Source organism: Zosterops lateralis (assembly GCF_965231275.1).
Source record: "Zosterops lateralis genome assembly, chromosome: 4".
NCBI lineage: Eukaryota > Metazoa > Chordata > Aves > Passeriformes > Zosteropidae > Zosterops > Zosterops lateralis.
Genome location: NC_139765.1, coordinates 61,837,106 through 61,850,051, shown reverse-complemented (window position 1 = coordinate 61,850,051; position 12,946 = coordinate 61,837,106). Strand labels below are relative to the sequence as shown.

The window sequence follows — 12,946 nt, the reverse complement described above, 5'->3', positions numbered from 1 at the left end:
GTATAGGGTAATTTTTCATTGTTGAAATATTTATTTATTTAGATTTCGGCACTTTTTAGTGCCTCATCTTTGAGGGTTTTAAATCCATTTTTTTTAATTCCCCTTTATTTGTTGAGAGTTAGAGACAAACTTAAAACAGCATCTGTATGGACTTTGCAGAAATGATGAACAATTCTGTTTCTTGGTATTCTTAATTGTATCTACACACTTGTAGATACAAGTGTGATTAATATCATATCTGTGATATGCATTGGATAAATCATATTCAGTTGTTTCCATAAAATATATTTCGTGTTACTTCCATGGGTCAAAGCTTAACAGTTGTTTACTGTACAGTATTGAAGTGTCTAGTTTAGTGTTTGGTTAGTCCTGCCAGGCTTCTTGGTGGTTTTGAAACTCTGCCATAGTTTCTTCAGCCATAGGAAACTTTGTATTAGTGAGATACTCTGGGAGTCAAAATCTGGCAAGTCATCCTCCCAAGACACTGTTCTTCAATGGAAAAGTGTTCCATTTCCCTCAAGGCTGTTTTTGGCTTTCCTGGTAATCTGTGCCTTGGTGAGCCTGTCCCTACTGCCCTCCTCCTGCATCCTTTGTTCATGTTGATGCCTTCTGCAAACACAATCCAGTCTCTCACAAAATGATAATTATTTTTATTTTAATATTTATTAATCGAATATCTGGGAAAGAACACTTTGTTCAGTCTTGCAGATTCACAAATTCCCACTGGGAAGAATCTCACAGGAGCTGCTTTTGCATTTGAGAAGTGGGAAGAGAAAGGCTTCAGTGGGTCAAAGTTGTCCCTCTAAAGCACCATCTAAAGCTGGTGGTGTGTGGACTGCTCATAGTTGTTCTCCCTGGAGAGAGCTGCTGTCACTGGAGACTCTTCTTTCTTGCTGGAATAGATAAAGGAACTTATTACATGTTCTGCTTAAAGCAGAAGAGTTGAAGGCTGGATGTTTCCTGTATCTGTTGCCAACAAAATCTCTGTCAAGATGACATGGAGAGTTGGTAATTGGCTGTTACTAAATTTGATGGGGAATATCTGCAAAAACTGCTTTTGCATGAAAACTTCTAGTGATCACTACTTAAAATGTGCATTAAAAACATTGATGCATGTCAAATTTTCCAGTTCTAATGAGTTTAACTTTTCAACTATTATGAACAATGTTTTAAAAAGTCATCAGTTAAAATCAATGTTTCATTTTCACTTAGGCAAGCAGAACTTTCTTTTAAGATTTCAGACAGACCTTCTTTAATACATAAAGTCTTGAGATGGCAAAATCATTCACATCTAGTTCTAGTTATTAATGTTTTCTTTTTAACCAAAGCCCTTCTCAGTTTCTCAGCTAAGTATGGTTTAGCTACTTTTTTTTTAATTACTTTTCCCTCCAAAGAAATCAGCTTTAGCTGTGGGATAAAGATCTTTTTCTGTGTTTTTGCTGTTGTAAGCAATGCACTGATCTTTGGCATCTGTGCTTGAAATCTGGGATCAGAAAAGCTTCGGATGAATTTACTTAGAGCTAAAACTGTATGGCAAGCACAAAACATTAATATATGAGACATCCTTGTTAATGATTAATCAGGTTAATTCTTTCATTAATGCTTTTACTTTTTAAAATGAGACGTTTCATTCAGGTTTTATTTATTATTTTAGCTATTTCTAACAGTTTGACTGTTGAGTTTTTTCTGTGCATATTCAGAATTACAGAATCATTAGGTTGGAAGAGACCTCCAAGATCATCAAGTCTAACCCAACCCTAACCTCAACTGAACCATGGCACCAAGTGCCACATCCAGTCTTTTCTTAAACACATCTGGAGATGGTGAATCCACCAACTCCCCAGGCAAACCATTTCAATACTTTATCACCCTTTCTGTAAAAATCTTCTTCCTAATATCCAGCCTATATTTCCCTTGGTGCAGCTTCAGACTGTGTCCTCCTGTTCTGTCAGTTGCTGCCTGGAGAAAGAGACCAACCCTCACCTGATTACAATCACCTTAGGGAGTGATAAGGTCACCTCTGAGTCTTCTCTTCTTCAGGCTAAACAGCCCCAGCTCCCCCAGAAACCAGTCTCTCTCAATATCTCAGGATTTCTTGCCAATACTTTAATTTCTAGCATTGTCTCTAAAAATGTCTCTAACTGCCTTTTGCTTGTGTACAAATGTAATTTTTATATGCTCCTCTGAAGTTTCTTTATAAATTCCTTGCTATTTTTATTAGGTATAAGCCTGTTCAGTAGTTTGAAAGTAAACTCTTTGGGACTTCACTTAGTACTGTGGAAGTCTGTGTGTTTAAAATTGGAATACATTGCAAATAAGGACTACTCAAGTGTACAATTAAAACTTCTTAAAGACTTTCTACTCGTAAAAATGCTTCTTTGCAAAGTTTTATGTTCATAAATTTCTGCTAATAAGGTATAAAAGAAAATTTAGGCCTCTGTATTCTAGGGCACAGAACAAATGCTGTTTTCCTGCACATATTAAACATTTGTTGATAATTCAGATGTCATGAATTAGACTTTACAAAGCCTGTATTCAGTTATTCTGTGTAACAAGATATTGCAGTGAACAGCGGCTTGGTTTTTGCATGGGGTAGCTTTCCTGGGTAAAGTTCTTCCTGCACAGAGTCCGAGCAAATGAACTCTTTTGAAAAATAAAAGAGATCTTAGTATTCAAGTTTTGTGCTTGATTTTCACACAAAGATAAAAACATTCCTGTAGAAGGATGTATACTGCAATTGGGCCCTTGTAGGGCAACTGCAGAGCTGCAGCCTGAGGACCAGAGTGTGCCCCAGTTCTGGACTGGGGAGATATATATATATTTTTTTATTATTATTTTTTTTTTTCCCCAGAAACCTGTTATTGTAAGTGAAGGCTGACATTCCGTAAATTATTATGATACTTCTCAAACACATAAGAATTGATAAAAATCAGTTTGAAATGTAAAGAGAGATCCTGGCAAATGTTTAGTTTAAAAGAGTGAATGATACACAAGTTCTTTTCTTTTGTTTTTTAGATTCATCAGATGGAAGTCTAAAAGCTTCTACGTATCATGGGACAATAGATGTTTATGTCAGTCAATTAAGAAAAGTGGATCTGAAATCCCAGAAAGGTTAGCAAACTAAATAAAATATTTTTTGTGGCAGATTTTGATGTAAATTAGAAGAAGATAAAGGTTTGTTTTGGGTGGTTTTTAATCTGTCTGTACAAATAGTTTGTGATTGTTGGCTATTTACTTTTTTTTTTGTCATTATTATTAGATGTCTATAAATACTTAAAATACAATAAGCTCTGTAAGGGACAAGATTACTTAAAATGGATTAAAAGTGTTTGTGTTTTTCAATGTTTTTTCTTTTTTTCCTGGCAATATACCCAGCGGAATTCTGCAGAGATGACTAGTGTTACAATGTTCCTTTGCCTTGACACAGCTTTCTTCATGATGCTGTATGGGCAGTGATAACTGACACACATACGTTTATTTTTCTTGTCTTCTGACTAAAATGTCCTACCATGAAAATTTGAAGGCAGAAAAACAAAGATGGGATTACCATTTTTCCTTCATTTTCTCTCCTGCTTACTCACTCAAATTTCTCTTCTTAGTTAAAAGCTCACACCTAAAGTTGAATTCGTAGTTTTGCCATTCTGAAGATATGTTGCTGTAAATTACACAGCCCTGAATACATCTTGTTAATCCTAGCTTGGAAACAAAAAAACCCAAAACAAAACAGCACCAAAAAAAGCCAAAATGCAAATGAACAAAAAAAAATCCAAAACAAGCAAAACACACTACAGTGTTTTTATACTTGACTTAATGTCATGTCAGGCACTTCAGGTGGTTTAAATGAGCATGGCATTTCTTCCATTTCAGTCTCCTGTGAGACAATGCCTGTGCCCTGTTAAAACCTAATGGTTACTCAAATGGGACTCATGGTGTCAGTGAAATGAAATAATTTGTGCATCTTTTTGTACAATCTATTTTGGTTTCAATAGTGCAAAGAAATTTATTTTTATATTATTTCTTGGTTACCTTTTGTATCACTTATTTTTCTAAGTTAATGTCTCTTTGAGCTAAAAGAAAAAAGGAATGTATTTAATAAAAGCTAATTAATTTTATTTTCAAAATGTTTTCTGACATCTCTTCTGGCAGCACAGTTTAGTAAAGGCAAAGTTGAAGTTCTGTTTCTGTTTACCCTGTAAATTCAGAATAACTGCCGACAGCTGCAGTGTAGAAAATGTCCCATTTGTGATAAATGAGCTGCATGTGTGTTGGTTTTTATGAGTCACCACTGAGCAACTCTCCAAAGAGGACCCAAAGATGAAGACCTTTTCCCTTTCTTATTCTAAGGCTTTTGTGTATCCAGCAAAATGCACGCCTAAATTATACTGGAAGTTATTTGTTCATCAGAACTGTCACAGGCAAGTGATTCTGCTGAGTCTAAATTGCTTAGCTAGGGTTGTTTTCTGGTGCTATTTAGCTATTATTCTTACCATGTTCTGCTTAAGCTCCTGAGATGTATGTCAATAAACTGTTTTGTGTTTTTCTAATGTGAATATTGAAATTGAGCAAAAACTAAGGAGCACATAAAAAGGAATTATATTCTGAATTTTCCAGGTTTTTGATCTAATGTGTAGGAGAGAGCTTTCAAACTTTGTGACTGAGTTATTCCAAAGATGACTAATGTGGGAAGGTTGGGGACCCAGTGTCTGCCTGTGGTCTGATGCATAGATGCACATATTTAGGGGAAGCAGAATTTCTGGTTTTAATCTCAAAGTAGAATTATTCAGGCCACCAAAGCTGCAATTTTGCTGCTAGTTTACATTTTAGTGATGCATAGTTTAAACTGATTAGTCAGTTTTGAGACTGCATCTGTTGGAGGATGTGAGCAGCTGGCCCTGAGCAGTAAAACAAAGACAATCACCAGTGTTCACAGTAAGTTAGCAGCGTCTCATCCTTCCAGAGGAGCAATTCTTTCATCATGTGCCACGCAGTGACTGGGTTATTTGTCCAGTCTGGACATTCCTGCCAGGAATGGCAATATGCAACTACAAGATGAACCTAAAGTCATAATACCTGTGAGATCTATTGCATTTACTTCCCTTGATCATTCCTGTAAATCAAAAGACATTGCTGGAAGTGTAGGTCACTATTTATTTCCATATCTGCGAAGGAAATACTGTGATACCATTTTCTATATGTGATATACTCTGTTTATGATAAATGAATATACCTTCATTTGTCCTTTCTGTGACCAAAAAAAAGAGATTACTGTTTCTGAAGACTTTTAAGAAAACCCAACCAAGCACAACTGAATGGTGATTTGATTCAAGTTAGTGAAATAGTGGCCTAATTCATGCTTTGATCTCAGGGTTAAACTAACTAGCTTTCCCTTAAATTTATACCAGGTTCAATTACAGTCAAGGTACCTGAATCTCTCAAAGCCTATTTAGAGCTGTCTGGAAGAAAAGTGGATGTGAGCTCAGAAATCCAGTTGAAAGAAACACAGAGTGTCTCCAAAGACGATCATGTAGCTCTAAGTGGTAAGGCTTACTAATCTTGGCTTCCACTAAGTGTCTGTCTGGCCTAAATCAAAGGCATCTACTTTTCTTTATTAGTTTATTGCCCTTGGCAGCTGCTTGTTTAATCTGCTTCACATTCAGATGTTTGCTTGTGCTGTTGTACTCCCCATGTTACTGGATGACTTTAAAATTTTATTTGGTAAATGACTTGTGAATGTAACCAACTTCTTCTAACAAAAGTCTTAGAGCCAAATTCCTCCTTAGTGTTAGTCTAGTGAATTTTTGGGAGATAGTCCAGAGCTGAATTTGACCCATTGCTTTGTAGGCTTAGAAGGTCACACAGACTTTCCTAGGCAATCTATATTATAAAAAATAAAATTAAAAAAATTATCTGGTTCTGAGTCAAAGGGGGAAATAAAAGGGAATATATGGCATATTTATAAATGTACAGTAGTGCAGAATAGGCTGAGAAATGATGGGTGGAAGATGAGAAGAGCAGAAGAAGCTGGAGCTGGAGGAATAGAGAGAGAGAGAGAGAGAGAGAATACATGGAAAGGTAACTGCAATTGCTGGAAGTATTATTGGAGGGCATTTAGAATTGAACTTAGAACCCCAGGTCTTGCTGTTTCCTGCTTTAGAAAACAGTCCTACAATTCACTGTCAGGGTGTGTATTTCTCTCCCCCACTCCAGATGTGGCTATCTAGAAGTTAAGGCTGTTCCTTGTACCAATTACACAGTTTGCTCTAGAGAAAACATTAACTTAATGTGTCTGAGGGCTCCAGCCTTATGTTTGAATGTGTTATGTCAGTGTGACCTGATGTGATAGCAGATTGGGTAAGGCTTTGAGTTTTGCTCTGGTTTTAAACCTAAGAAAATATGCACAAAACCTCTTTTCCTCCCCCATGTAAGATGGTAATCTCAAACTCAGGAAACATTAGAAGTGTAATTACATAACTTAAGTATGTAGCCTGCTTATATATCTCTTCCTGCCTAGAAACAGTAACCAGCACTTAAATTTAGTAGTGGTTATTAAATACAGTTTCTTTAAAAACCATAATTAGAAGTTCTCAGGCTAGAAATCTGTGGAAGGACCCCAGATTCTAGGAAGACTTTCTGGAATTCATCACCTCAGCAGTATAACAAGACTTCTCAGTGAATGAGGACCACTGGCCAATCAATCATCTTGCTACTTTGGCAACATGAAAGATAAGAGTGGTGTTTCAAATATACACAGCTGAATGACTTCTCTGCTTTCACAACCCAGTCAGTGTTTATGTAGGACAGTCATCACTGAAGCAGGTGCAATTTTTCAACCCACTGTTCTGTGTGGAAACGATCTTGGCACTTGAGGCCAAAAGTGACTCTGATTAGTTAACTCTCAAATATACATGTTCCAAAGGCACAGAAATCATCAAGAATTATGCAAAGGCAACAGCATTAGGCCAATGATTATCAGTTGTTTAAAGAAGTTAAAAAGGGAGATACTTCCTGCTTCTATTTCTCTTCACCTTATGGTGTGTTCTTCCTGTGGGCAAAGCACTTGCCTCCCCACTATAAACAATTGCTTCTTCCTAAAAGTGATATTTGGTTATTTTCTTGTATAAGTAGATTCTTAAATAATTGAAAATAATTTAATACAATTTCTGTATCCTGAGAACATTATTCACTGTTGAAGTTTCAGGTTCAAGGTCCACAGCTGTACTGCTGCTGTGACTGAAGAAATGTAAAATTGAGAGTGAAGAGGAGTTTTGCCAAGTGCTTAAAACTGTACCACAAGAACATGACAGTTTAGCAGTTTTATGCTTTTGAGTTCAAAGAGTCATTTAAAAACAGATGATTTTTCAGAAAATCCAGTTCAAATGGATTATGTGAATAACACAAGAACTATGACCTTTTAGGAAGCTTTACTTGCCTCTGGCAATATTTGAAGGTGTTAGAGAGAAGGCTGTCCAGTGGGCAGACAGGGCAGAGTTCTGTGGCTTGGGTAAACATGCACTTGGTCCTGCACTTTCCTGCTCTAGGAAAGCCTTCCCTACTGCTTTAGAGCAGTTATATACATCATCACCCCTCTTCCACACTGAGGGGGGAGTCAGTACACTACAACCCCACAAGCACTCACATCCAGGGTATTGCCTGATAGCCAAGGAATAGAGTGGGATTTAGTGAAAGCAAAGTGATGGAAGTCTGGAGTGAGTGCTCTAGAGACAGAGGGATGAGAGTGTGAAAATGTGTTTTGCTCTTTTAGGAAAAGAAGGGACTTCCCTGCAAAATTGAGACACTTCCTGGGAAAGGGAGGGAGCTGGAGAGCAGTGACAGGGAGTTTATTCTTTGAAGTAGTTTGCAAGGGCAAGGCATCTGTTTCCATTGGCATCAGTAGGTAGTCTTAGAAGTGCTATGTATGGTATAAGGAGATGTTACAAAAACAGAGTTCATACTAAGCACTGGTCCAGCTTCCACTGGAGCAAGTGTTAGGCTGTCTGCCTTTAGAGTGCTTGAGTAATTCCAGTAATTTCTGATTGTGATCATGTCAAGGTGTTCTTTCTTTTCCCTGGCAAGAAGAGAAGTGGTCAATGTCTGCCTTCTCCATCTCCAGGTCCACCTGTGTTCTTAAATCTTATGCCTGTGGAGGTAATTAGCTATAGGCACTAAATGTGGTAAGAGAAAGAGTAGCAGGCTCAAAAGTGTTAAATACTTAGCAGATAATGAACTTAGGAGACTATTATGTAAAAGGGCTTGCAAACATGTTAATGGTCAAGGTTAAAGTTCATATAATTTTGATTTACATGCTGCTTAGGCCATTTTCCAATAAATTAAGTTCAAAGTATGAAGGTAGGAACAATTACCTGTGTAGAACCAAGAGGAGCAATATTTAAATAATATCAGGAAACAGTAGTGTTACACCATTGAAAACAAACAGCATATTAACATGATTGTTCTGTAAAACTCACAGTAGTCCTTTGGCTTTACATGGCATAGTAATACTTTGCAAGAATGTGTCCAGTTTTGAGTACTGTGCTTCAAAACTGTAGAGTCTCTAAAAAAGAACATGTGATCAGAGTCCTAAAATTATGATTAACGAGAGAAGACTGAAAAGTAATGTTTTTGTCTCAAAAGAGAAGACAAAGGGAAGAGAAGATGCAGTTTTCTAGTACATAAAAAATTGCTACAGAGAAATAAAGAAATAAATTGTTCTGTCCACTGGCAATAGGACTAGAAATTATAACTTGAGCTTGTGGTAAAGGAAACTCAGCTAAATAGCAAGGTAAACTTCTTGTAGAATTGTCTGGGATGGCAGTAGGACTGTCAGTACTGCAGCTTGTGAAGACCAGGTGATGTGAGCATCTCAGACCAAGTTCAGTGCTTCCTCAGGAGAGGCTTTCAGCCTTGCTTTCTCTTGTCTCAGGTTGATGTGACCATCTGGTGACCATCTGCTCCCACCCATTTCACAGTAAGAAAGGAAGGTTATCAGGTGTGTGGGTGGATGGGGGAATAAATGAAATGCAGCCACTGGACACACCTCAGCCACTTTGGTTGCCAGCTTCTGTGTGCTGACCACTGTAAACTTGCTGGGAAAAATCTTGCAGTCATTCAGAAACTTTGTTTGAGTCCTTGTAGCTAATGGTGTCAATTTCCAAACCTAATTGTCTGGAAAATAAACCATGTAAATCTCATCTCTGAGTGATGCCAGGGACTCACCTGATTTTGGATGTTTCTCCATCCTTGCCCCAGTTCTAGTGCCAAGTTCATATCCAGTGGCAACCTTTTACCTGATGCCATCTGCTTGGTGCTGAGTAGTCTTTTAACTTTGCAGTCACTTCATCTGGTTTGCAGCAGTTGTGAGAGTTTCCATGATAAAAGTCCCACCATGTCACAGGTGCTCCTCAGGCTGTGGATGTTTGTGGTGGTTGTCGTGTCTCCGTGTTCTTGCCTTCTCAACTGGCAAACCTCTTAGTATTTTTCTGTCCTTATACAAAGAGCATATGCTTTGGGAGTTACTGTGTTCTCCCAAGTTGAGACATACTTGCTCCCAGTTGTTGTCAGCATGGCAACAATTACAGCAGTTAACAGGATTTTTAGGTTTTGGTACTAATCCTGTCCGGGCTACAGCAGGAGAGCTTTGCTAAGCCACCTGAGAGCAGTGTTCCTCTGAGCAATGCCTCTGGTGACCATGCAGGTAATAGGACTCTCCCATGTTAATTTATACCTTCCCTCAGATGGGTATACAGGACATGGAGAGGAAATCCCCCATTGACTTCTCTAACTCCTTTTGCCCTGCAAAAATTTTCAGGTACACATTGCCTCTACCTTATGGGTTGATCAAGTATCCAATTATTCTTTTAATACTGCAGAACTTCTTAGCTGGACTTCTTTCCTGTGCCTCTGGAGAGTCAGCCTGTCTGTAATTTCCAGATTCCTTTGAAAAGATGGACTTTGTCACTACTGTCCTATCTCTGACTTTTCAGGTTTCTCTTACTAACATGCATCAGGTCTTCTCATTCTGCCTGGTTCTCCCCATAGATTGTGGTGAGAAGCACCTTTCTCCTTACAACAATCATTTACTCAGGCATGCACTGAAATATTACAACTTTCACATCTGCCTGATGTTCCCTGCTGGAGCAAAGGGGATCTAGACAGATGTTTCCTGCCATCAGGAATAATTACTTCTCACTGTTCACTCAGTGGTCACTCATACAGTAGTACTGGGAGAGCAGCCTGTGGAATGCTGTGGCCTTCCCTTTAGGATTGCTTTAAGGCCAGTGTGCCAGAGGGGGCTGAGTACATTGAGTCTCTTATACCATGCACAAGGCTTTATGCATGGATGTGTTTAAGAGTCTTCATTATGAGAAATTCTATATTGTTTACTCCAAGGTAATGTCTGTGTTTTTAGCTGCCTGGAGTTCAAGGGTTGAATACAAACACAGCTGAAGGGGCAGTGAATAACATGAGACAAGCAACTTGCCTTTAAAGGGAAATAACTGAAAGGCTTGTATTATGTCAGTCAGCTGAAACTTCAGGTTTTATCTGAAGTTTACCAGCTGCCCAAGTGTAGAGCTCCTTCTCCCACTGTGCAGCTGTGGAGTTTTTGCAGTCAGCATTGTAGTTCTGATCCCAGGAGTAACACTATCTGGTGTCATGGCCCCCCCTGTTTAGTCTGTTCTCAAGGCTCTTTAGAACTTTCCTTCTTTCTTAGAAGCAGTTTTTATTGACTCTTGGCCACTGGAACTGAGTGGGAAGAGCTTTGTTTTATAATGTCCCTCTACACACTGCCCTCTGTGGAGCCTTGATCCTTAAGCAATATCTTAAAAAAAATAAACAAAGACCCAGGTTGTATCTGGAAAAGATTACATTCCTTCGAGTCAAACAGAAAGTTCATCCAGCTTTTCTTAAACACATTAGATGAGATGCTATCCTACAGATTTTTATTGGTTTCAGCTTGCATTCAACTCACGCTGTTCACAGCCTTTTGATCTATACCACAGTCCTAATGCTACCAATGAACAACACTTAAAATATGATCCTCTTCTTGTGTTTTGTGGTATGAAAATAGAGCTCTCAACTTCTCCAGTCTCCAGGAAGGCAAGTAAATAAACAGTCAGTACTTGACTGTGTAAAGTTTTGCAAAGGTGTTACCTTCCTATAAACACCAGACACTGCAGAGGGAGAAAAAGCACAACCATTTTCCTGGGCACTAAATTGAAAAGGTGGTCACACAGCATAAGGGTGTATCTGACTTCTCCTGAACTCATGCTGCTGTCTTGACTGGTAGGTTTTGAAATTAATTTTCTTCCCCCTCATTCTCAATCCAGGAGGCTGTTTGCTTTTGTGATTTAATCAAGCTAGCAAAGTCTTCCTCAAAATCCACTTATGTTCTCATGGTATTCTGAGTATAATCAGTGAGTACAGTTAAAACCCAAACAGTTGTCAGAAGGTCTCCAGCTAAACCTTGTTGATGGATTAGTGCCTCATACACAAAGCTATTTAAAGATGAGAAATAACTTTAAACCTCCTATTAGTGATGGGCTTAATAACCTTAATATTTGCCTCACAGGCAAATTTCCAGAAGAATAAGGAACAAAACTTTTTTCTACATTCACGTAGCAAAAACAAAATGATAAACAGACAACAACTCAGCTTTAAAATGGCTCTTGTAAATTTGTTCCTACGTTCCTTAAACTTTTTCTTTAGCTTCTTTTGCCAAGGTGTAAGCAGTGCACAAAACCATTTACAGCACTGATTCTGTGCTTTGGTGTTTGTTTCTTGTGCAAAAGTACAAGCCATAGTCACAAAAACATGAGAGAGAGGAACTGGCACCAAACACTCCAATATTCACTTTCTGGAAATATATCTCTGGCCTGCATTTATTGTATCCTCTCTCCCTAGGAGAAAAAGCTGTATATTTTTAGTGTTCTACAGCTCTGTTAAAGGATCAGCTGAAATTTTCCTTTATATGTCTTTGATTCAATTTCTAGTCACTTGGTGGCTGTTTCCTGTTTAAAAAACAGATCGATGAAATGTTTTAAATGCTATCTATGCTTAAAAGACAGATTGTTTTATTTTTTTGTTCAGTGCTCTCTGATACAATACTATTGAAAATCAGTGTTTCCGGAAAGCTTTGAGGAATTGAACTTTAAAATTTTAATGGCTTCCATATACAACACATTTGTCCAACTTGGTAATTCATCACAGATTTAAGTCTGCAATTAGATGGTGAATAGGACTGTGGATTCTGCTTTACTGTAGGAATGATACTGACACTGAGTGTGATTGAGATTGCTGCTGTCTGGAGCAATGAGGAGTACAGAAATCTTACTGGGACATCCCTATGGAGACACCTGAAGGCGTGTTGTAGTCTGATAACACGGGACACTGAAGTGACTCTGACATTGTTGGACTCCTCTGAGAATTCAGTACTTCCAAATCATACCTCAGCCTATTGTAAATTGCTGTGGGTTTGGCTCATAAACTTAAATGAATCCCATTTAGAACTGCTAAAGCACTGAAACACTATTGAAAAGTTCTGGCACATAGGCCTGAGTTGTGGAAACCAATGCAGTGATGTCAGTTGGAGTTTTGCCACTGTTTTTGCTGTGGCCAAAATTTAATTTCAGCTGTGTTACAGGTCAGAGCAGAGCATGTTTGCAAAGTTGGTTCAGAATCTGCTTTCCTGCCATTTCTCTTGCTATTCCAGGCTCAAAATTAGTTCTAAGCTTAGAATTCGCACAGTTAAATGAACACTAAAGTAAAAATAAATATTATGTAAAGATAAACCAAACTGAAGGTTGATCTTGTGATAAAGGCACTAATTTGGGACTTTAAAGATCCTAGTTTAATTCCCAATATGGACACAAATCTCTTGTATAAATTTGGAAGGTCACTTATTCTCTCTTGGCCTCAGTTTCTTAATTATAAAATGAGACCGAGTTGAACT

At 38.1% G+C, this 12,946-nt stretch overlaps 1 protein-coding gene across 3 annotated transcripts in view; it reads left to right on the top strand.

The window, feature by feature from the left end:
- Window positions 1-12,946, top strand: part of FAM185A (family with sequence similarity 185 member A) — a 41,681-nt gene that overhangs the window by 21,997 nt on the left and 6,738 nt on the right. For all 3 annotated transcript variants that reach the window (XM_083859993.1, XM_083859992.1, XM_083859991.1), the window contains exons 6-7: window positions 3,016-3,111; window positions 5,403-5,537. In XM_083859993.1, the coding sequence (XP_083716119.1) occupies window positions 3,016-3,111; window positions 5,403-5,537 (231 nt within the window). The remainder of the gene's footprint in view (window positions 1-3,015; window positions 3,112-5,402; window positions 5,538-12,946) is intronic.